This window comes from Somniosus microcephalus, chromosome 7, assembly GCF_052327205.1.
Source record: "Somniosus microcephalus isolate GS21.2 chromosome 7, FLI_Smic_1.0, whole genome shotgun sequence".
Taxonomy (NCBI): domain Eukaryota; kingdom Metazoa; phylum Chordata; class Chondrichthyes; order Squaliformes; family Somniosidae; genus Somniosus; species Somniosus microcephalus.
Window position 1 is genome coordinate 17,783,416 of NC_140993.1, and position 26,533 is coordinate 17,809,948.

General features: G+C 45.2%; 1 protein-coding gene across 1 annotated transcript in view; it reads left to right on the forward strand.

The window, feature by feature from the left end:
• pop1 (POP1 homolog, ribonuclease P/MRP subunit) overlaps window positions 1-23,916 on the forward strand; it is a 74,761-nt gene extending 50,845 nt beyond the window's left edge. Inside the window, exons 13-17 of the mRNA XM_085992276.1 lie at window positions 2,128-2,243; window positions 8,982-9,173; window positions 10,270-10,424; window positions 18,921-19,289; window positions 22,751-23,916. Of these exons, the coding sequence (XP_085848402.1) occupies window positions 2,128-2,243; window positions 8,982-9,173; window positions 10,270-10,424; window positions 18,921-19,289; window positions 22,751-23,402 (1,484 nt within the window). The 3' untranslated portion in view covers window positions 23,403-23,916. The remainder of the gene's footprint in view (window positions 1-2,127; window positions 2,244-8,981; window positions 9,174-10,269; window positions 10,425-18,920; window positions 19,290-22,750) is intronic.
• The last annotated feature ends 2,617 nt before the right edge of the window (window positions 23,917-26,533 follow it).

A 26,533-nucleotide genomic window follows, 5' to 3' on the forward strand; every position in this document is an offset into this window, starting at 1 on the left:
TATGGAGATCAGGCGGGAAAGTGGAGTTGAGGTCGATGATCAGCCATGATCTTATTGAATGGCGGAGCAGGCTCGAGGGGCCATATGGCCTACTCCTGCTCTTATTTCTTATGTTCTTATTATCCTGACTATCCCTTAATGGTCCTATTCCAATCCCAACCTTCATTTTTTTATTGATGTGCCTATAAAATATTTTACTATTTTGTTTTATGTTCCTTGATAATTTAATTTCATAGTTCCTCTTTGCCTCCCTAATTGTTTTTTTGACTTCTCTCCTAACCTTTTCGTATTCTCTCTCATCATGCACTCCCGTGCTGTCTATGTACCTCTTTCCTTACCCTCAATTGACCCCTTATGATTTTATTCATCCATGGAGTCTCATTAGTGTTTAGTTTGTTTCCTTTTAGCGGAATATGTTTTTCCTGGACTCTGTTGAACACCGTTTTAAATGTTTCCCATTGCTGTTCTACATCGTTGTTTGCCAATATTGTTGCCCTTTTTTTCCCCAAGTTCCTTTCTCAGCCCCTCAAAATCAGCTTTTCTCCAATCTATTAACCTGGTTTTCATCATACTTCTGTCTTTCTCAAATATCATCTTAGAAAAGCGTGTTATGTTATAGTCACTACTGCCTATATGTTCCCCCACCTTTACTTCTCTTGCCTGCTCTGGTTCGTTCCCCATTACTAGATCCAATAGCGAATCCTCCCTTGTTGGACTTTTAACATTCCCTTATCCCCTTTACCTACCTCTTCTCTCCAATTAATATCGGGGTCATTGAAATCCCCCATGATTATTATTCTATGTTTTTTACTCATTTCCCTAATGTGTCTGCATATTTCTTCCTCCACCTCCCTTCCACGATTAGGTGGTCTGTAGACTACGTCTATTTGTGTGATTGATCCTTTATTATCTTTCATCTCTCTCCATATGGATTCTGTTTCTGTCTTGCTGATATCTGCATCACTTGTTTCTACTGCCATTATGTTATCCCATATCCCCTTTTCCCCCTCTAGCTTTTCTAAATATGTTCTACCCTGCAATGTTTAATTCCCAGTCCTGATTTTTATTTGGAGCATTCTATTAGAAGCAGCTTTTCTGGCCACCACAAAGCCTGAAGATTTTTCCTTCAGTAAATAGTGACAGTTTTTCTCTTCTCCCCCTCTATCACGTAAAAAAAAAACTGGTTGTGTTCAACTGTATTTATAGAAAGTGCAGTAGAAACATCTGAACGGGAATGTACGTGTGATAAGCAAAGGGCTTAATTGTTGCATGGGGACTGGGTTGGGCAGTGGGTTACTTTGAATTTGGGCAGTTTCAACCCAATTTCCAGAATGTACAGGCTTATAAATTTCTGAGGAAATTTAACTGATGATTGAGCAAATGTTTCCTTTTGAAGCAGTGATCCTTCCTTGATCCGGCCCACAAAGCTCCTGCTGGTTCTATTCTTTGCACTTGCGGGGGGTTTTTTCCGCTCCCTTTTTAACTGCTGTAGGAGTTTCCACTGCCTCCCGTTAGTGGTCCGTACTTGGGTTTGTTCCCCTCTGAACAACCATTTCCTCAGTTTTTCAGGAAGAAAGTGAATTGCAAGTTTAAGTACAGTTTTTGAAACTTAATATATATTTTTATAATATAGTGAAATTTTTTTATTCATTCAAGGGACGTGGGTGTCGCTGGCCAGGCCAGCATTTATTGCCCATCCCTAATCGCCCTCGAAGGTGGTGGTGAGCCGCCGCCTTGAACCGCTGCAGTCCGTGTGGTGAAGGTACTCGCACAGTGCGGTTGGGGGGGGGGGGGGGGGAGTTCCAGGATTTTGACCCAGCGACGATGAAGGAACGACGATATACTTCCAACATTCTCTCTCTCCTGCTTTAACCACTTTGTTTTGGAGATGCCACACCATTTGGCAGCAATTTGTAAATCAAGTTTATTATTGTGATTTTTTTTCCCCCCCCCCCCCCCCCCCCCTTTCTGCTCTCCCGCCCCACAGCTTTTCTGCCCATATCCAGAAAATTACATACAGGGGCACTTGTAAATGTGCAATACGGGTGCGAACCGTATTTGCATTCTGTATATATTTATGTGACTGGCATATGTGTTTTCTGTAATTATTTTCCCCTTGCATTGTAGATCTGGAAAAAATAAGGGAGTTGTGTCTGCAAGGCGTTGGTGCAGAGTGTGCTCAAAGTCAGATCTGGGACCAGCATGTCCGCAATACTGTCACAGAAACCAAAATCTCTGAACAGGTAATTTGACTGCAATGAAAGAGCAAAATAATTGCAGTAGGAAAATATTCTTCATGGTTACATTTTTTTTCCCAAATCTCTTCCCACTCCCTTGGAAGACTTGAGTGGTGATGCTGTGCAGTTTCATTGCAGCTTTCAGCCCATCTTCTTCCTGTATGGTAGCACTCTTGTCTCTTGAGTCAGAAGGTCATGGGTTCAAGTCCTGCTGCAGAGACTTGAGCACAAAATCTAGGCCGACATTCCAGTGCAGTGCTGAGGGAGCGCCGCACTGTCGGTGGGGCGGTGCTGAGGGAGCACCGCACTGTCGGAGGGGCAGTACTGAGGGAGCGCTGCACTGACGGAGGGGCGGTGCTGAGGGAGCGCTGCACTGTCGGAGGGGCGGTGCTGAGGGAGCGCCGCACTGTCGGAGGGGCGGTGCTGAGGGAGCGCTGCACTGACGGAGGGGCGGTGCTGAGGGAGCGCCGCACTGTCGGTGGGGCGGTGCTGAGGGAGCACCGCACTGTCGGAGGGGCAGTACTGAGGGAGCGCTGCACTGACGGAGGGGCGGTGCTGAGGGAGCGCTGCACTGTCGGAGGGGCGGTGCTGAGGGAGCGCTGCACTGTCGGAGGGGCGGTGCTGAGGGAGCGCTGCACTGTTGGAGGGGCAGTGCTGAGGGAGCGCCACACTGTCGGAGGGGCAGTACTGAGGGAGCGCCGCACTGTCGGAGGGGCGGTGCTGAGGGAGCGCCGCACTGTCGGAGGGGCAGTACTGAGGGAGCGCTGCACTGTTGGAGGGGCGGTGCTGAGGGAGCGCTGCACTGTCGGAGGGGCGGTGCTGAGAGAGCGCTGCACTGTCGGAGGGGCGGTACTGAGGGAGCGCTGCACTGTTGGAGGGGCGGTGCTGAGGGAGCGCCGCACTGTCGGAGGGGCGGTGCTGAAGGAGCGCTGCACTGTCGGAGGGGCGGTGCTGAGGGAGCGCCGCACTGTGGGAGGGGCGGTGCTGAGGGAGCGCCGCACTGTGGGAGGGGCGGTGCTGAGGGAGCGCCGCACTGTCGGAGGGGCGGTGCTGAGGGAGCGCCGCACTGTCGGAGGGGCGGTGCTGAGGGAGCGCCGCACTGTCGGAGGGGCGGTGCTGAGGGAGCGCCGCACTGTCGGAGGGGCGGTGCTGAGGGAGCGCCGCACTGTCGGAGGGGCGGTGCTGAGGGAGCGCCGCACTGTCGGAGGGGCGGTGCTGAGGGAGCGCCGCACTGTCGGAGGTGCCGTCTTTCAGAAGTGGCGTTAAACAGAGGCCCCCTCAGATGGATGTAAAAGATCCCATGACACTATTTCGAAGAAGAGCAGGGGAGTTTTCCCCGGTGTCCTGGCCAATATTTATCCCTCAATCAACATAACAAAAAACATTATCTGGTCATTATCGCATTGCTGTTTGTGGGATCTTGCTGTGCGCAAATTAGCTGCCGCATTTCCTACATTACAACAGTGACTACACTTCAAAAAGTGCTTCATTGGCTTTAAGGCGCTTTGGGACGTCCTGAGGATTTGAAAGGCGCTATATATGTGCGGGTTAGGTTGATTGGCTATGATAAATTGACCCTTAGTGTTAGGGGGATTAAATACGTGGGGTTACGGGGATAGAGTGGGACATGTGTTGGTGTAGGGGTTACGGGGATCGGGTGGGATATGTGTCGGTGCAGGCTCGATGGGCCGAAATGGCCTCTATCTGCACTGTGGGGTTTCTGTGATTTCTGTGATATACTGTAAGTTCTTTCAATTCTTCATGTGTGAACATAGATGGTGAGTATCGGCTGTGCCCTTGACTGTGGCTTCATCACAGCTGAGCCTGATCCTGTCTGCACCCAGTATCCACACATGGCTGCTTCCAGCATATGCTGCTGCCTGCTGATCAGGAGTGGAGGCCCTGCCTTTTTTCCTTTACTAGAGATGCTGAGGCCAAATATAGCCCTGTCTGAGATCAGCTAATTCACTGCACACTGGAGATGAAACTTGGGGCCTTTCTGTTCCTGCATGGCTCAGCTGCCATCTGAATAATCTTGCTGTGCCATCAGAGAACCTGCATAAGAACATAAGAAATAGGAGCAGGAGTCGGCCATACAGCCCCTCGAGCCTGCTCCGCCATTCAATAAGATCATGGCTGATATTCAGCCTCAACTCCACTTTCCCGCTCGCTCTCCATACCCCTTGATTCCCCATGAGTCTCAAAATCTATCGATCTCAGCCTTGAATATACTCAAAGACTGAGCCTCCACAGCCCTCTGGGGCAGAGAATTGCAAAGATTCACAACCCTCTGAGTGAAGAAATTCCTCCTCAACTCAGTCTTAAATGGCCAACCCCTTATCCTGAGACTATGCCCCCTAGTTCTAGACTCTCCAGCCAGGGGAAACAACCTCTCAGCATCTACCCTGTCAATCCCGTTCAGAATATTATATGTTTCAATCAGATCACCTCTCATTCTTCTAAATTCCAGAGAGTATAGGTCCAATCTCCTTTAATTTAACCTTTTTTCCCCCCACCCAGTCAGATTAAATATTTTGTAAATCCAACACCGTCCAGACATAAAAACAGAAAATGCTGGAAATACTCAGCAAGTCAGGCAGCATCTGTGGAGAGAGAAACAGAGTTAACGTTTCAGGTCGATGACCCTTCGTCAGAACTGGAAAAAGCTGGAGATGGAACAGGTTTTTAAGCAAGTGCAGGGGCAGGGAAAGGGGGGAGGGGAGGAAAGAACAAAAGGGAAGGTCTGTGATAGGATGGAAGGCAGGAGAGATTAAATGACAAAAGGGATGATGGTGCGAGGCGAAAGGAGATGGTAATGGGACAAGTAAAGAAACAAAAGATGGCTCTAGAGGAGGTGTAAATGGCACTGGCAGAATGATCAACAGCTGTCATGTGAGAGAGAGAGAGAAAAAGATAGGGGCAGAGGTTATGGTCTGAAATTGTTGAACTCTATGTTGAGTCCAGAAGGCTGTAAAGTGCCTAATCGAAAGATGAGGTGCTGTTCCTCGAGCTTACGCTGAGCTTCCGTGGAACAATGCAAGAGGCCGAGGACGGTGAGGTCTGAGTGGGAGTGGAGCGGAGAATTAAAGTGACGGGCAACCGGAAGCTCGGGGTCACCCTTACGGACTGAATGGAGGTGTTCCACAAAGCGGTCACCCAATCTGCGTTTGGTCTCCCCAATGTAGAGGAGACCGCATCGTGAGCAGTGAATACAGTATACTAACTTGCAAGAAGTACAAGTAAATCGCTGTTTCACCTGGAAGGAGCGTTTGGGGCCCTGGGCAGTGGGAAGGGAGGAGGTAAAAGGGCAGGTGTTGCATCTCCTGCACTTGCACAGGAAGGTGCCGGGGGAAGGGGTGTAGGGGGTGATGGAGGAGTGGACCAGGGTGTCGCGGAGGGAGCGGTCCCTTCGGAATGCTGAAAGGGCAGGGGAAGACGTGTTTGGTGGTGGGATCACGCTGGAGGTGGTGGAAATGGCTGAGGATGATCCGTTGAATGTGGAGGCTGGTGGGGTGAAAGGTGAGGAGAAGGAATCCTATCGTGGTTCCGGGAGGGAGGGGAAGGGGTGAGAGCAGAAGTGCGGGAAATAGAACGGACACGGTCAAGGGCCATGTCAACCACAGTAGAGGGGAAATCTCGGTTGAGAAAAAAGGAAGACATGTCAGAAGCACTGGTATGGAAGGTGGCATCGTCGGAGCAAATGCAGCGGAGACAGAGAAACTGGGAGAATGGAATAGAGTCCACAGGCAGCGGGGTGGGAGGAAGTGTAGCCCAGGTAGCTGTGGGAGTCAGTGGGCTTGTAGTGAATGTTTGTCAAGAGCCTATCCCCAGAGACGGAGACAGAGAAGTCGAGGAAGGGAAGAGTCGGAGATGGACCATGTGAAGGTGAGGGAAGGGTGGAAATTGGAATCAAAGTGAATTAAATTTTCTAGTCCAGGGCGAGAGCAGGAAACGGCACCGATAGTCATCAATCTACCGGAAAAAGAGGTGAGGGAGGGGACCTGAGTAGGATTTCCAGCATCTGCAGTATTTTGCTTTTGTATTACTGTCCAGATATGTTTGTATTGCCAATTAATAATCACTGCACCAGTTTGTATTCTTTACCTCCCCCTGACTCTCTGAACTGTGCAGTTTTGTTCCTTTTAACTCTTTGTAAGCAAGACTGTCAGAAAAGTTTCTGAATTTGTAAACAGACCTATACGTGCACCTCCCATCTTAACCTTTACAGCTATACTTTATAAGGATTCATTTGCTTGTTTTTTTTTACAATGGTAACTAAGTGGAGGATGAGTTTATCTGTTTTCGTTGTGACATCACTTACTGCAGCACACATTCTCCCTATCCAGCTACCATAAGTAAATTCCACGCAGTTGCTGGTATCTTTTATGGTGAATTAATTAATGTAATAGAGGTGACCATGGCGCACATGATCCTGGAATAGTACAGCACAGAAGGAGGCCATTGAGCCTACACAAGCTTTATCGAAGAGTAATCCAGTTAATCCCACTCTTTTCCCCCCCCGGCTCTTTCCCCTTATCCCTCTAATTTTTCTCCTTTAAGTATTTATTTTTAAGGCTACTATTGATTCTGTATCCACCACCCTATCGGGCAGCGCATTCCAAATCCTAACCTCTCTTTGCATAAAGAAAGTTTCTCCTCATCTCCCCCTCTGGTTCTTTTGCCAATCGCCTTAAATCTGTGCCCTCTGGTTATCGACCCTTCAGCCACTGGAAACCGTTTCCCTTTATTTGCTCTATCTGAACCCTTCATGACTGTAGTCATTTTTAATTATTACTTTTTTATAATACAAGTTGGAACCATGTGCAATGTTGACTTTATTAATCCTTAATGGATGCATACTGTGCAATTCTTTTGACTAGATCTGATTGAGTCAGAAGTTGTGGTTTGTAAAGATAGTGGGTTTTAAAAACGTATACTGCCCCAGGAAATCTGTGGTCGTTTAGTTACTAGCTTTTTGGTTCCAATCACTGCTGTTTCGTGTATTTTTGGTATCTTTGATTTGAAATTGTGTGGGGTTTTTTCAGGGCCCTCCACAGGTTGTACGTGAAGTTTTAAACTATATTAATATAATCTCTTTGCGACATGTTTTCATAGCTGGATTATGTTGGCCTCTGTATACATTGTATCTAGTCTATTCCCAACCAGCAACACTTTATGTCACGCTCCCTTTATCAACAGCAATTTTCTTTTTATACCTCACTACAAATGACATTTTCTTGAATGCTGAATTGAATTCATTATTCTCCGTCCTGTATAGTATCATTCATGCAAATGTGATAGATTCAGCAACAAGCCAGCCCTAAGGGACAGAACTGATGCAGGGTACACAACTGAAATGTCTTAACCTGTCTTTTTCTCTTCACAGGTACTGACTGACCAGCTGTGCATTTCCAGCAATTTCTGTTTTTATTTCAGTATTGTGAAACTGTTTCTTATTCATGATCACTGAACTGTTTTGCTGCTAATTAACTGTTTAAAAATGCATGTTTTTAATGCCAGGCTTGCTAAGGGCACATACCCGAAATATGGGTATATGGAGAGTGCTTGATAGGTATTGGCCCGGGTTTTGCAGTCCACGGCAAAGGAACGGCGCTCGCCACTGACCTCGGGAAAAGCTGCCCACAAAGATTTAGCGAGCTCTAGAGAGTAGATTTCCTCTTTTCTGACGTCTATTTCAATTTGGCGCTTTCTACAGGAGATCTGTGGCGTCCAGCAACAGGGCAGGCATGCTGATCAGCCAATCAGATTGAAGAATTCTTACAGACAGCAAGGCAGGAAGTAAAAAGCAGGAAATACAAATCACATTTAAATCATTGTACAGAAAACAAAATAAAGATTGGAACATACACATGGAGTTAAAGGAGAAATGTAAATATGAGAACAAGAACTTTTAAATATATATATATATTTTATTAAAAATCTAATTTTTAAATGTTCTTCTGAGGAAATGAGACTCCACACTTGTAAAATTCGTTTTTCAGAGCCAGAGAGGTTATTCAGCAGTAATTATGACTTGGTACACTGTTTAAAAACTCAGTTACTCCTGATTGAACAAGGCTTAACATTTTCATTGGTTTTTACAGCGAGCACAGTGTGTAAATAGTTTAAGTTCAAATGAGTGATATCTAATAATTCCATCTGCGAAGTCTGCAGCAGCACACGCTGTAGAGGAACAGGTATCAGTGACTGCAATTTCTGGATTTCCACGTTTAACTGCATGCGTGCGGACGCCAGAAGTTGCTGTCAGTTTCACACAGTAATAACGGCGAGCGCTGACCGTTTCACCGTTATTACTTCCGCAAATTCCGGGCCAATATGTTTTATCTAATGAGTTCTTGAATTGTGTGGTTAGTTGAAGTGTTACACGGAATGCCTTTCCACATGGAGTAGTTAAGGCAGAGATTGCTGCATCTTCTAAGGGAAGAACAGATACATGTTAGAAGCAGAGGAAGATCTGCGGGGGAGGTAGGGCAATGGGATCGTTTTTGGATTGCTCTGGCAAAGAGTTGGTAAAGAAACGGTGAACTGAATAGGTTCCTACTTGTGCCATAAACTTCTGTGGCTCTACAAACCAAATCTGCAATGAAGCTTTAAGTGTTTCATTGGTCATCTGCATTGAAGTAAACAAAATTAGATTTTTTTTTAATTAAAAGGAAAGAAAATGTGGAGTTGACATATATCTGCTATCAAGTTAAAGATGCTGTTATTTGTATTATGTTCCAGGAACTGAACCAGATGAGAAGCAAACTCTTAGTCCCTGGGACTCGTCTGGATCTGGGGCCACAAGAATCCAAGATACCCATCCTGTTAGTGCAGCAACCTGGGAAGATGGCTGGAGAAGAGCACACTGGTTGGGGGAGTGGCTGGGATATCCTAATTCCAAAAGGATGGGGAATGGCGTTCTGGATCCCTTTGGTACTAATACATGCAGTAATACTCAATTTAAAGCCTGATACTGTATCTCTTTATATCTAAGTCCAGTATATTTAGTTCTATATTGAGAAGCCATTATTTACATCCTTCCAGTATGAAAATATCAATTAACCACTGCTGCTTTTTGTCAATCAACCAACATGCTATACATACTGTTGCACACTTTTAATACTGTATACCATAATTTTATCTATAAGCCTCCTATGCAGCACCTTATCGAATGCCTTTTGAAAATTCACTGCATTTCCTTTATCAATACACTCAAATACTTCCTCTTAATAAATGTGATACACAACTTGACTTTTATAAATCCGTGCTGGCTTGCCCTTAATTTACCCAAGTATTTTTAAGTGACTGACTGACTATTAATTTTATCTCCTAGTGCAATCTGTAGGAGCTTACCCACTACTGATGTTAGGCTGACCCGTTATAGTTACCCGGTTTATACCTTTCACCCTTTGAACGGAGGTGCTACATTAGCAACTGTTCAATACTCTTGCACAATTTCCATACCCAGAAATGTTTGAATGTGATCCGACTGCCACGTTTCCTACATTACAACAGTGACTACACTTCAAAAAGTACTTCATTGGCTGTAAAGGGCTTTGGGACGTCTTGAGGTCGTGAAAGGCGCTGGAGAAATGCAAATCTTTCTTTCCTTTTCCTTCTTTCCTCCCTTTCTGAATTATACATAGAATCATAGAATGATACAGCGTAGAAGGAGGCCATTTGGCCCATTGTGCCTGTGCTATGTAGGCATTAACAAAGAGAAATTCCTTTAAAATGGGGAGAGAGGGGGAATGTGGTATTGAGATAGAGGATCAGCCATGATCATATTGAATGGCGGAGCAGGGTCGAATGGCCGACTCCTGCTCATTTTTTTATGTTTCTAAAAAAAATAAAATAATTGGTGTCATTTTTTTGATATGAAGAAAAAATTTCTGATGAGCATCCTCACTGTAATTCCTAATTTTAAAGGACTATTAAATAATCGTAAATGCTAGAACAGGGTATTGTCCATTTCCTCTCGTGGTTTTGAATCAATGACTTGTGCATAATTTCGTGACCATTTTGTCAGATCTACAGAGGCGCTCGAGCAGGAGGTTTGCAAGAAGGAGCCAAACACACTCAGTATAAGGGAATTCCACATTTCCCAGATGATTTTCCCGACTGTCCAGCAGGCGTCCAGCACAGTGAGGAGACCGAGAAGGAGCTAATGGACAAATACAAGAGGTTAGCAGCAAGTCCGATTGCAGATAGCAACATAACAATTTAACTTGCTGTGAAATAAAAGCTGAAATCGCTCAACAACTCCATCAACATATCAATAGCGAGGTTAACACTTTGGGGCAGATTTTTCTGCCAGGCTATTGGATGGCCTAGGCACAGCAAATTCAGGCAGATCAGGTGTGGAAGAGTACGTACCCATAATGGAGCCCATCCATTAACTTAACTGGGCAGAAATTTGGATGGTCTCCCTTGTGTGCGGGTGTCCTCCTCCTTGCTCTTTTTTTCCTGTATTTGCTGCACCCGGTCTCTCCAATACGTGGCTCAAAGACTGGTGTGGGAGAAATGGGTTTTGCTTCCTGGGACACTGGCACCAGTACTGGGGCAGGAGGGAGCTGTTCCGTTGGGACGGGCTTCACTTGGCCAGTGCTGGGACTAGAGTCCTGGCGGATCATATAACTAGGGCTGTAGAGAGGGCTTTAAACTAACTAGTGGGGGGGAGGTTCCTAGAGAGCAAATAATAAAAATGACAACAGAGAAGGTCATAGACTTAGGTAGCAGTGGGGAAATTAAAAACCAGAGCGTGTCAGGAAGGGGCAGAAGGTATGGAGTAAAAGGTAAAGTAATAAAAAGGGCAAAAGCAGGAACTAAGTGTCACAAAACATCTTTGAAAGTTCTCTATCTGAATGCACGTAGCATTCGTAACAAAATAGACGAGTTAATGGCACAAATAACTACATATGGGTATGATCTTGTGGCCATTACAGAAACATGGCTGCAGGGTGACAATGCCTGGGAATTAAACATACCAGGTTATTTAACGATCAGGAAGGACAGGCAGGAAGGAAGGGGAGGTGGGGTGGCTATGTTAATAAAGGAAGGAATCACTGTAATACAGAGAAATGATATTGGGTCAAACGATCAGGATAATGAAACAGTTTGGGTGGAGGTAAGGAATAATAAGGGGAAAAAACACTAGTGGGCGTAGTCTATAGGCCTCCGAACAGTGGCAACTCTGTTGGACGGAGTATCAATCAGGAAATAGTTGAGGCTTGTAATAAGGGAACATCTATAATTATGGGGGATTTTAACTATCATATTAATTGGACAAATCAAATTGGGCAGGGCAGCCTTGAGGATGAGTTCATTGAGTGCATTAGGGATGGGTTTCTTGAGCAGTATGTAACTGAACCGACCAGGGGGCAAGCAACCTTAGATCTGGTCCTGTGTAACGAGATGGGATTAATTAAAAATGTCCTAGTAAAGGATCCCCTTGGAATGAGTGACCATAACATGGTTGAATTCCATATTCAATTAGAGGGTGAGAAGGTTGGATCTCAAACAAGCGTGCTAAGCTTGAATAAAGGAGACTATGAAGGTATGAGAGCGGAATTGAGTAGAGTGGATTGGGAAAATAGATTAAAGGGTAAGACGATACATGATTAGTGGTGTACATTTAAGGAGTTATTTTACAACTTCCAAAAAAAATATATTCCACTGAGAAGAAAAGGGTGTAAAAGAAAAGACAGCCATCCGTGGCTAAGTAAAGAAATTAAGGATAGTATTCGACTAAAAACAAGGGCATATAAGGTAGCCAAATCTAGTGGGAGGATAGAGGATTGGGAAAACTTTAAAAGACAGCAAAAAATAACAAAAAGATTGATTAAGAAAGGGAAGATAGATTATGAAAGTAAATTAGCAAAAAATATAAAAACAGATAGTAAGAGTTTTTATAGTTACATAAAAAGAAAAAGGGTGGCTAAAGTAAATGTTGGTCCCTTAGAGGATGAGACTGAGAAACTAACGGTGGGAAATATGGAGATGGCAAAAACACTGAATGAATATTTTACATCAGTCTTTACAGTAGAAGACACTAAGAATATCCCAACACTGGACAAACAGGGGGCTAAAGGGGGGGAGGAGCTAAACACGATCAAAATCACTAAGGAAGTGGTACTCGGTAAAATAATGGGACTCAAGGCGGATAAATCACCTGGACCTGATGGCTTACATCCTAGGGTCTTGAGGGAAGTGGCGGTAGGGATTGTGGATGCATTGGTAATAATTTTCCAAAACTCCCTGGACTCGGCAAAGGTCCCGACAGACTGGAAAACTGCTAATGTAACACCCTTATTTAAAAAGGGCAGTAGACAGAAGGCTGGAAACTATAGACCGGTTAGCCTAACATCTGTGGTAGGTAAAATTTTGGAGTCCATTATTAAGGAGACAGTAACAGGACATTTGGATAATCATAATTTAATAGGACAAAGTCAGCATGGTTTTATGAAGGGGAAGTCATGTTTGACAAATTTGCTGGAGTTCTTTGAGGAAGTAACGTATAGGGTGGATAAAGGGGAACCAGTGGACGTAGTGTATTTAGACTTCCAAAAGGCATTTGACAAGGTGCCACACAAAAGATTATTGCTTAAGATAAAAAATCATGGGATTGGGGGTAATATTCTGGCATGGATAGAGGATTGGCTATCTAACAGAAGGCAGAGAGTTGGGATAAATGGTTCATTCTCAGACTGGCAATCAGTAACTAGTGGTGTTCCGCAGGGGTCAGTGCTGGGTCCCCAAATCTTTACAATCTATATTAACGATTTGGAGGAGGGGACCGAGTGTAACATATCAAAGTTTGCAGATGAAACTAAGATTGGAGGGAAAGTAGTGAGTGAGGAGGACATAAAAAACCTGCAAGGGGACATCGACAGGCTAAGTAAGTGGGCAGAGATTTGGCAGATGGAATACAATACTGGAAAGTGTGAGGTTATGCACTTTGGCAGGAAAAATCGTAGAGCAAGTTATTATCTTAATGGCAAGAAACTGGAAAGTACTGAAGTACAAAGGGATCTGGGGGTCCTGGTGCACGAAACTCAAAAGGTTAGTATGCAGGTGCAGCAAGTGATTAAGAAGGCCAATGGAATGTTGGCTTTCATTGCTAGGGGGATAGAATATAAAAATAGGGAGGTATTGCTTCAGTTGTACAAGGTATTGGTGAGACCGCACCTGGAATACTGCGTACAGTTTTGGTGTCCATACTTAAGAAAGGACATACTTGCTCTCGAGTCAGTACAAAGAAGGTTCACTCGGTTAATCCCGGGGATGAGGGGATGGACATATGAGGAGCGGTTGAGTAGATTGGGACTCTACTCATTGGAGTTCAGAAGAATGAGAGGCGATCTTATTGAAACATAAGATTGTGAAGGGGTTGGATCGGGTGGATGCGGGGAAGATGTTCCTGATGATGGGTGAAACTAGAACTAGGGGGCATAGTCTTAGAATAAGGGGCTGCTCTTTCAAAACTGAGATGAGGAGGAACTACTTCACTCAGAGGGTGGTAGGTCCATGGAATATGCTGCCCCAAAAAGCTGTAGAAGCTACATCATTACATAAATTTAAAACAGAAATAGACAGTTTCCTAGAAGTAAAGGGAATTAAAGGTTACGGGGAGCGGGCAGGAATTTGGACATGAGTCTAGGTTCGGATCGGTCATGGCCCTGTGGGTAGCGGAGCGGGCCCAGGGGCCGTGTAGCCTGATCCTGCTCCTATTTCGTGTGTCTAATTCTGTTAGATTCAGGAGATGGTTCTGTGATAGTGGATTGGCGGTTAGGATCAGATCAGCCATGATCTTATTGAATGGCGGAGCAGGTTCGAGGGGCCGATTGGCCTACTCCTCCTATTTCTTATGTAATACCTTCAGGCGTAGAAACTGGAAAATCTGCCCCTTTTGCCTTCCAGTATTTGCAGTTCCTTTCTAACTGAAGTCCTATTTGTTATAAGCTTTGCGTGGGGTGAATCGAGGGCTCCTGCACAGCTGCGCTCTGTGATTCTCTGCTCAGCTGGGGCACGATCTGGTTCTGCCGGTTTTCTGTATTTCCAAGTGAAATACTCTGCTGCCAAATGTTGCCTTGCCCACCTACCTGGCTTTCCTTCATGAATGAAGACATCTAGATAAACTGTGCTTATGTCATCATTCGGGCCTGCAGCACGCTGCAGGGTTTGCAGCTTCATTATTTGCCTAGAATCATAGAATAGTACGGCACAGAAGGAGGCCATTCGGCCCATCGGGTCTGCGCCAGCTCTTTCGAGGAGCAAACCAGTTAGTTTCACTCCCGCGCTCTTTCCCCATATCCCTGCAATTTTTTCTCCTTCAAGTATTTATCCAACTCCCTTTTGAAGGCTACTATTGAATCTGTACCCACCATCCTATCGGGCAGCGCGTTCCAAATCCTAAACACTTGTTGCTTTAAAAGGTTTTTCCTCATCTCGCCTCTGGTTCTTTTGCCAATCACCTTAAATCTGTGCCCTCCGGTTATCGACCCTTCAGCCATTGGAAACGGTCCTGCTTTTCCTGAAGTTCCATCCGTGCTCTGTCTTTCTGGTGGCATCACGCGAAGCACGCATTGGAATGCAGCAGGCATGACGAGGAAATGCATGTTTCTGTGGCTTTATTTTATCTTTTAATAGCCAAAGTCAAGAGCATGCCCTTTTTAGTATTTTTTCAAATACTGATCCCTAAATCCCTTTTAAAAGATATTATTGACTACGCTTCCACCGCGGTTTCCTACGTGACAAAAAGAAACTTGACTTAACAGCTCGCATGGTTGTTGGAAACATAGGAGCAGGAGTAGGCCATTCGGCCCTTCGAGCCTGCTCCGCCATTCAATGTGATCATGGCTGATCCTCTATCTCAATACCATATTCCTGCTCTCTCCCCATACCATATTCCTGCTCTCTCCTCACCATATTCCTGCTCTCTCCCCATACCCCTTGATGCCTTTTGTGTCTAGAAATCTATCTATCTCCTTCTTAAATATATTCAGTGACTTGGCCTCCATAGCCTTCTGTGGTAGAGAATTCCACAGGTTCCCCACCCTCTGAGTGAAGAAATTTCTCCTCATCTCAGTCCCAAATGTCCTACCCCGTATCCTGAGACTGTGACCCCTCGTTCTAGAACCCCCCACCCCCAGCCAGAATTTCTTGCGCCTTTATGCACAGTTGGGCAGTGCTCTAAATGCGAATGACTTATTTCTGCCGGTTGGTAGCGAGTTTGACCTTTCGAACCACCACGGAGACAAATGCACTGGTTCATTTGTTTTAGTGTTCACGTCCCAGATTTGCGCTTCCTGTAAAGGTTTAACTTTAACGAGGTTAATGAATGAATTTAACAAATGTCTCGCCATCCCCAATACAAGACGGGTGTGTGCCATTTAAAAGTCCAACTGAACTAACAATTCATTACAAACTGGCAGATCCAAAACAAGACCATGGAGTCCTATAAGAACATAAGAAGTAGGAGCAGGAGTAGGCCATACGGCCCCTCGGGCCTGCTCCGCCATTCAATAGGATCATGGCTGATCCGAACCTAGACTCACGTCCACTTCCCTGCCCTCTCCCCGTAACCCCTAATTCCCTTATCAGCTAGGAAACTGTCTATCTCCGTTTTAAATTTATTTAATGTCGCAGCTTCCACAGCTCTCTGAGGTAGCAAATTCCATAGATTTACTACCCTCTGAGTGAAGAAGTTTCTCCTCATCTCAGTTTTGAAAGGGCAGCCCCTTATTCTAAGATTATGCCCCCTAGTTCTAGTCTCACCCATCAGTGGAAACATCCTCCCCGCATCCACCCAATCAAGCCCCCCTCACAATCTTATATGTTTCGATAAGATCACCTCTCATTCTTCTGAATTCCAATGAGTAGAGGCCCAACCTACTCAACCTTTCCTCATAAGTCAACCCCCTCATCTCCAGAATCAACCGAGTGAACCTTCTCTGAACTGCCTCGAAAGCAAGTATATCTTTTCTTAAATATGGAAACCAAAACTGCGCGCAGTATTCCAGGTGTGGCCTCACCAGTACCCTGTATAACTGAAGCAGGACTTCCCTGCTTTTATACTCCATCCCCCTTGCAATAAAAGCCAAGATTCCATTGGCTTTCCTGATCACCTGCTGTACCTGCATACTAACCTTCTGTGTTTCATGTACCAGGACCCCCAGATCCCTTTGTACTGTAGCACTTTGCAGTTTCTCTCCATTTAGATAATAACTTGCTCTTTGTTTTTTTCTGCCAAAGTGCATAACCTCACACTTTCCAACATTATATTCCATCTGCCAAATTTCTGCCCACTCACTTAGATTGTCTGAACTTTTGCAGGTTTTTTATGTCGTCCTCACTCACTGCTTTCCCTCCCATCTTTGTATCATCGGCAAACTTGGACATGTTGCACTTGGTCCCTTCCTCCAAATTGTTAATATAGATTGTAAAGATTTGGGGTCCCAGCACTGACCCCTGCGGAACACTGCTAGTTACTGATTGCCAACCTGAGAATGAACCATTTATCCCAACTCTGTTTTCTGTTAGATAGCCAATCTTCCACCCATGCCAGTATATTACCCCCAATCCTGTGATTTTTTTTATCTTGTGCAGTAATCTTTTGTGTGGCACCTTGTCAAATGCCTTTTGGAAGTCCAAATACACCACATCCACTGGTTCCCCTTTATCCACCCTGTTTGTTATGTCCTCAAAGAATTCGAGCAAATTTGTCAAACATGACTTCCCCTTCATAAAACCATGCTGACTCTGTCCGATTAAATTATGCTTATCCAAATGTCCTGTTACTGCTTCCTTAATAATGGACTCCAACATTTTACCAACCACAGATGTTAGGCTAACTGGCCTATAGTTTCCAGCCTTTTGTCTACCTCCCTTTTTAAATAAGGGCGTTACATTAAGTTTTCCAATCTGCTGGGACCTTTCCTGAATCCAGGGAGTTTGGGAAAATTACCACGAATGCATCCGCAATCCCTACCGCTACTTCTCTCAAGACCCTAGGATGTAAGCCATCAGGTCCAGGGGATTTATCCGCCTTTAGTCCCATTATCTTACCGAGTACTACCTCCTTAGAGATTTTAATCATGTTTAGCTCCTCCCCCCCCATAGCCCCCTGTTTGTCCAGTGTTGGGATATTTTTAGTGTCCTCTACTGTAAAGACTGATACAAAATATTTGTTCAGCGTTTTTGCCATCTCCATGTTCCCTACCACTAATTTCCCGGTCTCATCCTCTAAGGGACCAACATTCACTTTAGCCACCCTTTTTCTTTTTATATAACTGTAGAAACTCTTGCTATCTGTTTTTATATTTTTTGCTAGTTTACTTTCATAATCTAGCTTCCCTTTCTTAATTAATCTTTTAGTTATTCTTTGCTGGCTTTTAAATGCTTCCCAATCTTCTATCCTCCCACTAGATTTGGCTACTTTATATGTCCTTGTTTTCAGTCGGATACTATCCTTTATTATTTTACTTAGCCACGGATGGCTGTCTTTTCTTTTACGCCCCTTTTTCCTTAGTGGAATATATTTTTCTTGAAAGTTGTGAAATATCTCCTTGAATGTACACCACTGCTCATGTACCGTCTTACACCTTAATCTATTTTCCCAGTCCACTTTAATCAACTCTGCTCTCATACCTTCATAGTCTCCTTTATTTAAGCTTAGTACGCTGGTTTGAGATCCAACTCTCACCCTCCAACTGAATTTGGAATTCAACCATGTTATGGTCACTCATTCCAAGGGGATCCTTTACTAGGACATTTTTTATTAATCCTGTCTCATTATACAGGACCAGATCTAAGATTGCCTGCCCCCTGGTTGGTTCAGTAACATACTGCTCAAGGAACCCGTCCCTAATGCACTTTATGAACTCTTCCTCAAGGCTGCCCTGCCCAATTTGATTTGTCCAGTCAATAGTTAAAATCCCCCATGATTATAGCTGTTCCCTTATTACAAGCCCCAACTATTTCCTGATTTATACTCCGACCAATAGAGTTGCAACTGTTAGGAGGCCTATAGACTATGCCCACTAGTGACTTTTTCCCCTTATTATTCCTTATCTCCACCCAAACTGTTTCACTATCCTGATCCTTTGACCTAATATCATTTCTCACTATTGCAGTGATTCCATCCTTTATTAACATAGCCACCCCACCTCCCTTTCCTTCCTGTCTGTCCTTCCTAATTGTCAAATACCCCTGGATGTTTAGTTCCCAGTCATGGTCACCTTGCAGCCATGTTTCTGTAATGGCCACCAGATCATACCCATGTGTAGTTATTTGTACCGTCAACTCGTCTATTTTTTTTCGAATGCTGCGTGCATTCAGATAAAGAACTTTTAAATACGTTTTGTGACAATTTAATTCTGCTTTTACCCCCTTTACTACTTTACCTTTATCATTATACATTCTGTCCCTTCCCGACAAGCTCTGGTTTGTAATTCCCCCACTGCTACCTTGCTCTATTGCCTTCTCCGCTGACATTTTTATTTTTCACTCTCTTGAAACCTCCCCACCCCCCCACTAATTAGTCCTGGTTTATACCGTGGCCTACTGTAGTTGTATTAGAGGTTTTTTTTTAATCTGGTAAATTTGGTAATGTTGAAAGATCACGTTGAAGTTTTATATATTTCTTTTTTCTGTAGATTAAGTAACTGAATTTCTCTATAGGTACCCACCAGCCAAGAGGCCTAACTATATCCATCATGGCACCATGACTCCATTCCGTTGTCCTTGGCAACAACTTGTAGAGGAATGGGAAACCCAGAACCAAGATGGCGGTATTAAACCTGCCGGCAGCGGCAAGGAACAAGAGCTGAGGTCTGAAGTGCAGGACTCAAACGAGGAACATGTTGGGGTACATGAAAAGAAAGCTTCCGAGGACATGTCAAATGAAGGAAAACCTCCAGAGCTGGAGCAGGAAATGGAAGAGGATGCTGAACATATTACTGCTCTTGAGCCAAAGACAGGATGTGAACCTATCGAAATTCCAAGTACTAAAGACATTCCGGCAGAAAGTGGTCCTTTTTCCATATTGAGGTCTGTATATGACTTTGTTTTCTTTCTAAATTCATCAAAAGTCACTAGATGGTTTTGCTAATGAAGATATTCTTCTAAAGAGTTCTGTGGCTTTATTGAGCAGTAGAATGGATATGATTCTATCAAGTAGCACAATTTAACTGCAGGTAAAATAGCACTCTGCAAGCACCACAGTCTCGCATTGAGCAAACTGTAGCTCGTATATGTTCCTATCCACCTCCAGGATTGTTGTTTCCATTACTTCGACTAAGCAGGAGACTGGAAGCTGAGAGCAGGTGCATTAGGATGCTATTCCTTAAATATCAATTTTTAAAAATCCTTATCAGGAACTTGGTGCCTACAATTTATCTTTAGTAACAAAAAAGTGCTGCCTTCCCTTCTCTTCCACCTTTAGTTAAATCCAGAGATATGGATGCTAAATTGTCACCTCAGTTCTGCAGTTAGTGCGTTTGGAGCCTCCACCTACTTGGAAGAATGCGCCGTGGGCGTGTGCTTCTAATGGTGCTCCGCCGTAAGACTGTGGGAATCTCGGCGCAGGTGTGTTGTCACAGAGCCGGAGGAAATACCAGCTGGGGGAATGATGTCTGGTCAAAAAGACAATCAAGGAAAGGGGAGAAAGTACAATCGCACGATAATTGTGGATCAGGAAGGCTGTTCCACCTATCTCATCCGTCTATAAAGTGCCCCTTTTGCAGCATACAATTATTTTTAAAATTATTCTAGGGTTTTCACTTTATCTGGGATTCCATTTCACCTGTTGATCGCGCTTTCTTTGAAGGAGAACTCCCTGATATCAGTTCTAAATTTGCCTTGTACTATTTTGGGCCTGCGTCTCCCTTGTCCTGCTCTCTCAATTTAGGTTAAAATTGCTGTTCTTCTCCCACACTTTTTTAATTTAACATAGTATTCCTGATGACCCTTTTCAATACCATTGATGGGTGAGTGGAACTTGGTACAGGACTTGATCCACACTGGGGTATGGGCAGCAGAGTTTTTGGTGAGCTGAAGTTTGGAGGATGTGAGGCTGGCTAGGAGAGCTTTAGAATAGTCAAGACCGAAGCTAACAGAGACATGGATGAGTTTTTCAGCAGCAGGTGGGCTGAGCTGGGCGAGGTTACGGAGGTGTAAGTAGGCAGTCCTTTTGATGGAGAGGATATGGGCCAAAAGCTTCGCTTGGTGTCGAATAGGATTTGCGAGCAGTCTGGTTCAACCTGAGACTGTGGTGGAGAGGGGTGTGGAATCGTTGGAACGTGGTGGGGACTGAAAGATGATAGCTTCGGACATCCCAGTTGTTTAAATGGAGAAGAATGTGGCTCAAACAAAGCTGGATGTCAAACGAGGCACAGAGAATAGTGTAGGGGGTCGAGAGAGGTGGTGGAGGGGTAATGCTGGATCTTTGTTAGTGAGCATGTGGAAGCTGGCCCCAGGTCTTCGGGTGATGTTGCCAAGGGTCAGAATGTTGATGAAACCGATGAGGGAGTCAAGGATAGATCCTTGGGGTCTCCAGAGGTAACCGTGTGGGGGTGGGAAGAGAAGCCATTGCTGAGAATCCTCTGCATAGGTTAGGTAAAAATGGAACCTTGTGAGGGTAGTCTCACTTAGCTGGACATTGGAGCATCGGCGTTGGAGGAGGATTGTGTGGTCAACTGTCCATCAAAGTCTGCAGAGAGGATTAAGAGGAGAAAAGCACCACAGTCACAGAGCATGTCATTTGTGAATTTGATTGATTCGGGCCATTTCAGTGCCGTGGCAGGGGCGGAAACGTGATTGGCGAGATTCAAACATGGAGTTACAGGAAAGATGGGCACAGATTTGGGAAGCAACAAAATGATCCAGGACAAAAGCAAAATACTGCAGAGCTGGAAATCTGAAATAAAAACAGAAAATGATGGAAACGCTCAGCAGGTCAGGCAGCCTCTGTGGAGGGGGAAACCGAGTTAACATTTCAGATCCAGAACCTTTCATCAGAACTGGAAGATGCTAACGATGATTAGCACTTAAGCGAGTATAGAACCAGAGAAAAGGGTGGGGGGGCGGGTGCAGGGAACGAACAAAAGGGAAAGGCCTGTGATGGGGTGGAGGGCAGGAGTGATTAAATGACAAAGGGACTCTGTCATTTTCTCCACCGCCATTAAATGACAAAGGACTGGAGAGGTGCGGCAGTTTGCAAGAACAGAGGGCTTGAGGGTGTGTTTTTTGAAGTGGGGTTAATGATGGTTTTGAAAGGGATGGGGACAGTACCTGAGGAGAGGGAACAATTTCCAATGTCTGCTAGCATGGGAGCCTGGAAGGAAAGTTGGGTGGTCAGCAGTTTAGTGGGAATGGGTTCAGGAGAGCAGGAGGTGGGTCTCGTGGACAAGATTAGCTTGGGAGAGAGCATGAGATAGGAGAAAGAAAGAAAGACTTGCATTTCTATAGCGCCTTTCACGACCACCGGACGTCCCAAAGCGCTTTACAGCCAATGAAGTACTTTTTGAAGTGTAGTCACTGTTGTAATGTAGGAAACGCGGCAGCCAATTTGCGCACAGCAAGCTCCCACAAACAGCAATGTGATAATGACCAGATAATCTGTTATAGTGATGTTGGTTGAGGGATAAATATTGGCCAGGACACCGGGGAGAACTCCCCCTGCTCCTCTTCGAAATAGTGCCGTGGGAACTTTTACACCCACCTGAGAGGGCAGTTTAACGTCTCATCCGAAAGACGGCACCTCTGACAGTGCAGCACCCCCTCGGTACTGCACTGGAGTGGGACTTGAACCCACAACCTCCTGACTCAGAGGCGAGTGTGCTACCAACTGAGCTACAGCTGGAGGAGAGAAACTAGAGAAGGAAATGGGATCGGGGCTAGAGGAGATTTGTCTTGGGCAGGGGGGTGGGGAAGAAACAGCAGAGGCAGCTGAACAGATGGTCTCAGCGCCAGGGACCCGGGTTCAAATCCGGCCTCGGGTGACTGTCTGTGTGGAGTTTGCACATTCTCCCCGTGTTTGCGTGGGTTTCCTCCGGGTGCTCCGGTTTCCTCCCACAGTCCAAAGATGTGCGGGTTAGGTTGATTGGCCATGATAAAAATTGGCCCTTAGTGTTAGGGGGGATTAAATATGTGGGGTTACGGGGATAGGGCTTGGGTGGGATGGCTGTCGGTGTAGGGACCGGGTGCTAGGGTTTGGATGATCAGCCATGATCTCGTTGAATGGTGGAGCAGGCTCGAAGGGCCGAATGGCCTACTCCTGCTCCTAGTTTCTATGTTTCTTCGCACTTGTTGGAGGTGAGTGTGGAGGGGGCAGGGAAGAGGGGTTTGAGTAGATGGTTGGCAGTGGAGAAAAGTAGCTGGGGATTATCTTTGCTTTCCAACTTAATTGCATTGTGTGCTTTTATAAATTCTATTTAAAATAACAGTTTTGTTCTATTGATTCTAGGAATCGGCAAGATATTATAGACATTAAATTTTCCCTTGTGTTACAGGAGTAGAAAGTTGCTGAAGCAGATATCTGCATGGTGTCGACCTACATCCAGCAGAGGTCAGAAGACCCAACAGTGCAGACGGCCTGCGCAGCTGCAGATGACGCCAGATGCTGTGAAGTCAATCATCTGCTCCTATCCCCGGTTCCTCGTCTGGGTCAGGCTGTCATTGCTGAAAAAAGGCAGTCCCGTTGCTAATGCGACCATTTGTATTCCTTCCAAAGAGGACCTCCAGCTTTCGATGTCGGACCCTAATTGTTGTGGCCCTCAAGAACCAAAACACAGAGACCCCTTCAAACACAAGTGCAAAACCTTGAAGGGCAAGAAGAAACTGGCTTTGCCGGAGCATCTAGAAACTGGTTCTGGAGATTTGGGAATGAAGTCAGTTTCCAGTTGTAGGACGGATTTAATTCAAGGGTTATGGCCCGACCAGCTGCAAGCTGTGACGTCCCACTGCTCCAGACTTGCAATTGGATACGTGAGCCAAGGGGATTTTTCATTGACTGTGGGCTGTGGAGAAGCTCTAGGGTTTGTCAGTTTATTGGGACTTTTGCATATGGCGTCCAACCAGCCAGCAGACAAACGTGGTCTTGTACTTGTCAGGAACCCCGCTTCTCTGCAATACCGGTTAGCTAAAATAAATATTGAGGTATAAACAGACGCTAGGTTCTGATACAAATTTCAGGTAGTCTAATTTAAAAACAATATCTCGAAGCACGTACAAAGTTAAATGTTTACATTTTCTTTCAAAAGATTTAGATTTTTTTTTTAATAAGTGGTACAACCCAGCTGAATTGGGCTTGAATTCTGAAGATGAAGAACAGGGGCATCTAGAATTAGTTCTCTATCAATCAAAGATGTCTCTCCTGACCTGATTTTTTTTCTTTATTTGCTTCTTCCACCCATGCAATACTTACAAGACCACCTTTCTAGAAAAGGCAATTCCCAGTGATGGTCATTGTAAATAGATGAATTTGAAATGTAACTGCAGTATATTTTAGTGATGTTAAAATGAAGCCTTGTTTGCATAATTGTAATCAGTGTCTTTGAATATTGAGGATTTGTGATGGACTAAGTCCATGTCTTATGAACTGAACAGGAAATCAATCAGCATTGTCCTCAGATTGACTTTGTCGCGATTAAAAATAAAACGGCTGAGAGTGATGTTTGTTTTATCGTCGTGTTCAGTTTTTCTTTTAAGATTGCAGTTTATAATTGGGCTTTCAGTTTTTAATCTAGTCTTCACAACGGGGAAAATTGTAGCCTGAATAACTGGCATGTCATCTAAAGTCCTTCGAGGTGACCCCAGTTACCTGTGTCTCAGATTTGTAGCCACTTTAACTATGCAGTCCAAATAGTGATCAGCTTGATCACAGTTTTAAAATGGTGTAAAACTGAATGAGGAAAGTCTTTCTAGCTTAAAAACGTATCCTCTTCGCTACTCCAAAAGAGAGATTTACTAAACTGTAGAGATAAAAAGCAGAAAACACTCAAAGCTTGAAATCTGTAATAAAAGAATTTTATTAGTTCGTGGAATGTGGGCGTCGCTAGCAGGGCCAATGTTTATTGCCCATCCCTAGTTGTCCTTGAGATGGTGGTGGTGAGCCGTCTTCTTGAACCGCTGCAGTCCGTGTGGTGAAGGTACTCCCACAGTGCTGTTAGGGAGGGAGTTCCAGGATTTTGACCCAGCGACGATGAAGGAACGGCCGATATATTTCCAAGTCAGGATGGTGTGTGACTTGGAGGTGGTGGTGTTCCCATGCGCCTGCTGCCCTTGTCGTTCTAGGTGGAAGAGGTCGCAGGTTTGGGAGGTGCTGCCGAAGAAGCCTTGGCGAGTTGCTGCAGTACATCTTGTAGATGGTACACACTGCAGCCACGGTGCGCTGGTGGTGGAGGGAGTGAATGTTTAAGGTGGTGGATGGGGTGCCAATCAAGCGGGCTGCTTTGTACTGGATGGTGTCAAGCTTCTTGAGTGTTGCTGGAGCTGCACTCATCCAGGCAAGTGGAGAGTATTCCATCACACTCCTGACTTGTGCCTTGTAGATGGTGGAAAGGCTTTGGGGAGTCAGGAGGTGAGACACTCGCCGCAGAATACCCAGCCTCTGACCCGCTCTTGTAGCCACAGTATTTATGTGGCTGGTCCAGTTAAGTTTCTGGCCAATAGTAACCCCCAGGATGTTGATGATGGGGGATTCGGCGATGTTAATGCCGTTTAATGTCAAGGGGTGGTGGTTAGACTCTCACTTGCTGGAGATAAGTCATTGCCTGCCACTTGTGTGGCGCGAATGTTACCTGCCACTTATCAGCCCAAGCCTGAATGTCATTCAGGTCTTGTTGCATGCAGGCATGAACTGCTTCATTATCTGAGGAGTTGTGAATGGCACTGAACACTAGTCATCAGCGAACATCCCCATTTCTGACCTTATGATGGAGGGAAGGTCACTGATGAAGCAGCTGAAGATGGTTGGGCCTTGGACACTGCCCTGAGGAACTCCTGCAACGATGTCCTGGGGCTGTGATGATTAACCTCCAACCATTGCAACCATCTTCCTTTGTGCTAGGCATGACTCCAGCCAGTGGAGAGTTTTCCCCCCGATTCTCATTGACTTCAGTTTTACTAGGACTCCTTAATGCGATAGCAAAATACTGCAGATGTTGGAAATCCGAAATAACAACAGAAAATGCTGGAAAAACTCAGCAGGTCAGGCAACATCCGTGGAGAGAAATTTGAGTTGACGTTTCGGGTCGAACCCTTCTTCAAAACTGGAAAGAAAAGAAACTGGATCGAAGGCAGGGCTGCGATCGGACAAAAGAATAAAAGAAACAAAAGAAGTAAAAGAGACCACACTTGGTCAAATGCTGCCTTGATGTCAAGGGCAGTCACTCTCACCTCACCTCTGGAATTCAGCTCCTTTTGTCCATGTTTGGACCAAGGCTGTAATGAGGTCTGGAGCCGAGTGGTCTTGGCGGAAACCAAACCTGGGCATCAGTAGCAGGCTATTGGTGAGTAAGTGCCGCTTGATAGCACAGTCAACGACACCTTCTATCACTTTGCTGATGATTGAGAGTAGACTGATGGGGTGGTAATTGGCTGGATTGGATTTGTCCTTTTTGTGGACAGGAAATACCTGGGCAGTTTTCCCACATTGTCTGATGGATGCCAGTGTTGTAGCTGTACTGGAATAGCTTGGCTAAAGGTGCGGCTAGTTCTGGAGCACAAGTCTTCAGCATGACAGCCAGAATGTTGTCAGGGCCCATAGCCTTTGCTGTATCCAGTGCAATCAGCCATTTCTTGATATCACATGGAGTAACTCAAATTGGCTGAAGACTGGCTTCTGTGATGGTGGTGACCTCAGGAGGAGGCCAATATGGATCATCCACTCGCCACTTTTGGCTGAAGATGGTTGCAAATGCTTCAGCCTTGTCTTTTGCACTCACGTGCTGGGCTCCACCATCATTGAGGATGGGGATATTCATGGAGCCTTCTCCCGTTAGTTGTTTAATGGTCCACCACCATTCATGACTGGATGTGGCAAGACTGCAGAGCTTTGATCTGACCCGTTGATTGTGGGAACGCTTATCCCTGTCTATAGCATGCTGTTTCCGCTTTTTAGCATGCATGTAGTCCTGTGTTGCAGCTTCCCCAGGTTGGCACCTCATTTTAAGGTACACCTGGTGCTGCTCCTGGCATGCTCTTCTGCACTCCTTCTTGAACCAGGGTTGGTCCCCTGGCTTGATGGTAATGGTAGAGTGAGGGATATGCCGGGCCATGAGGTTACAGATTGT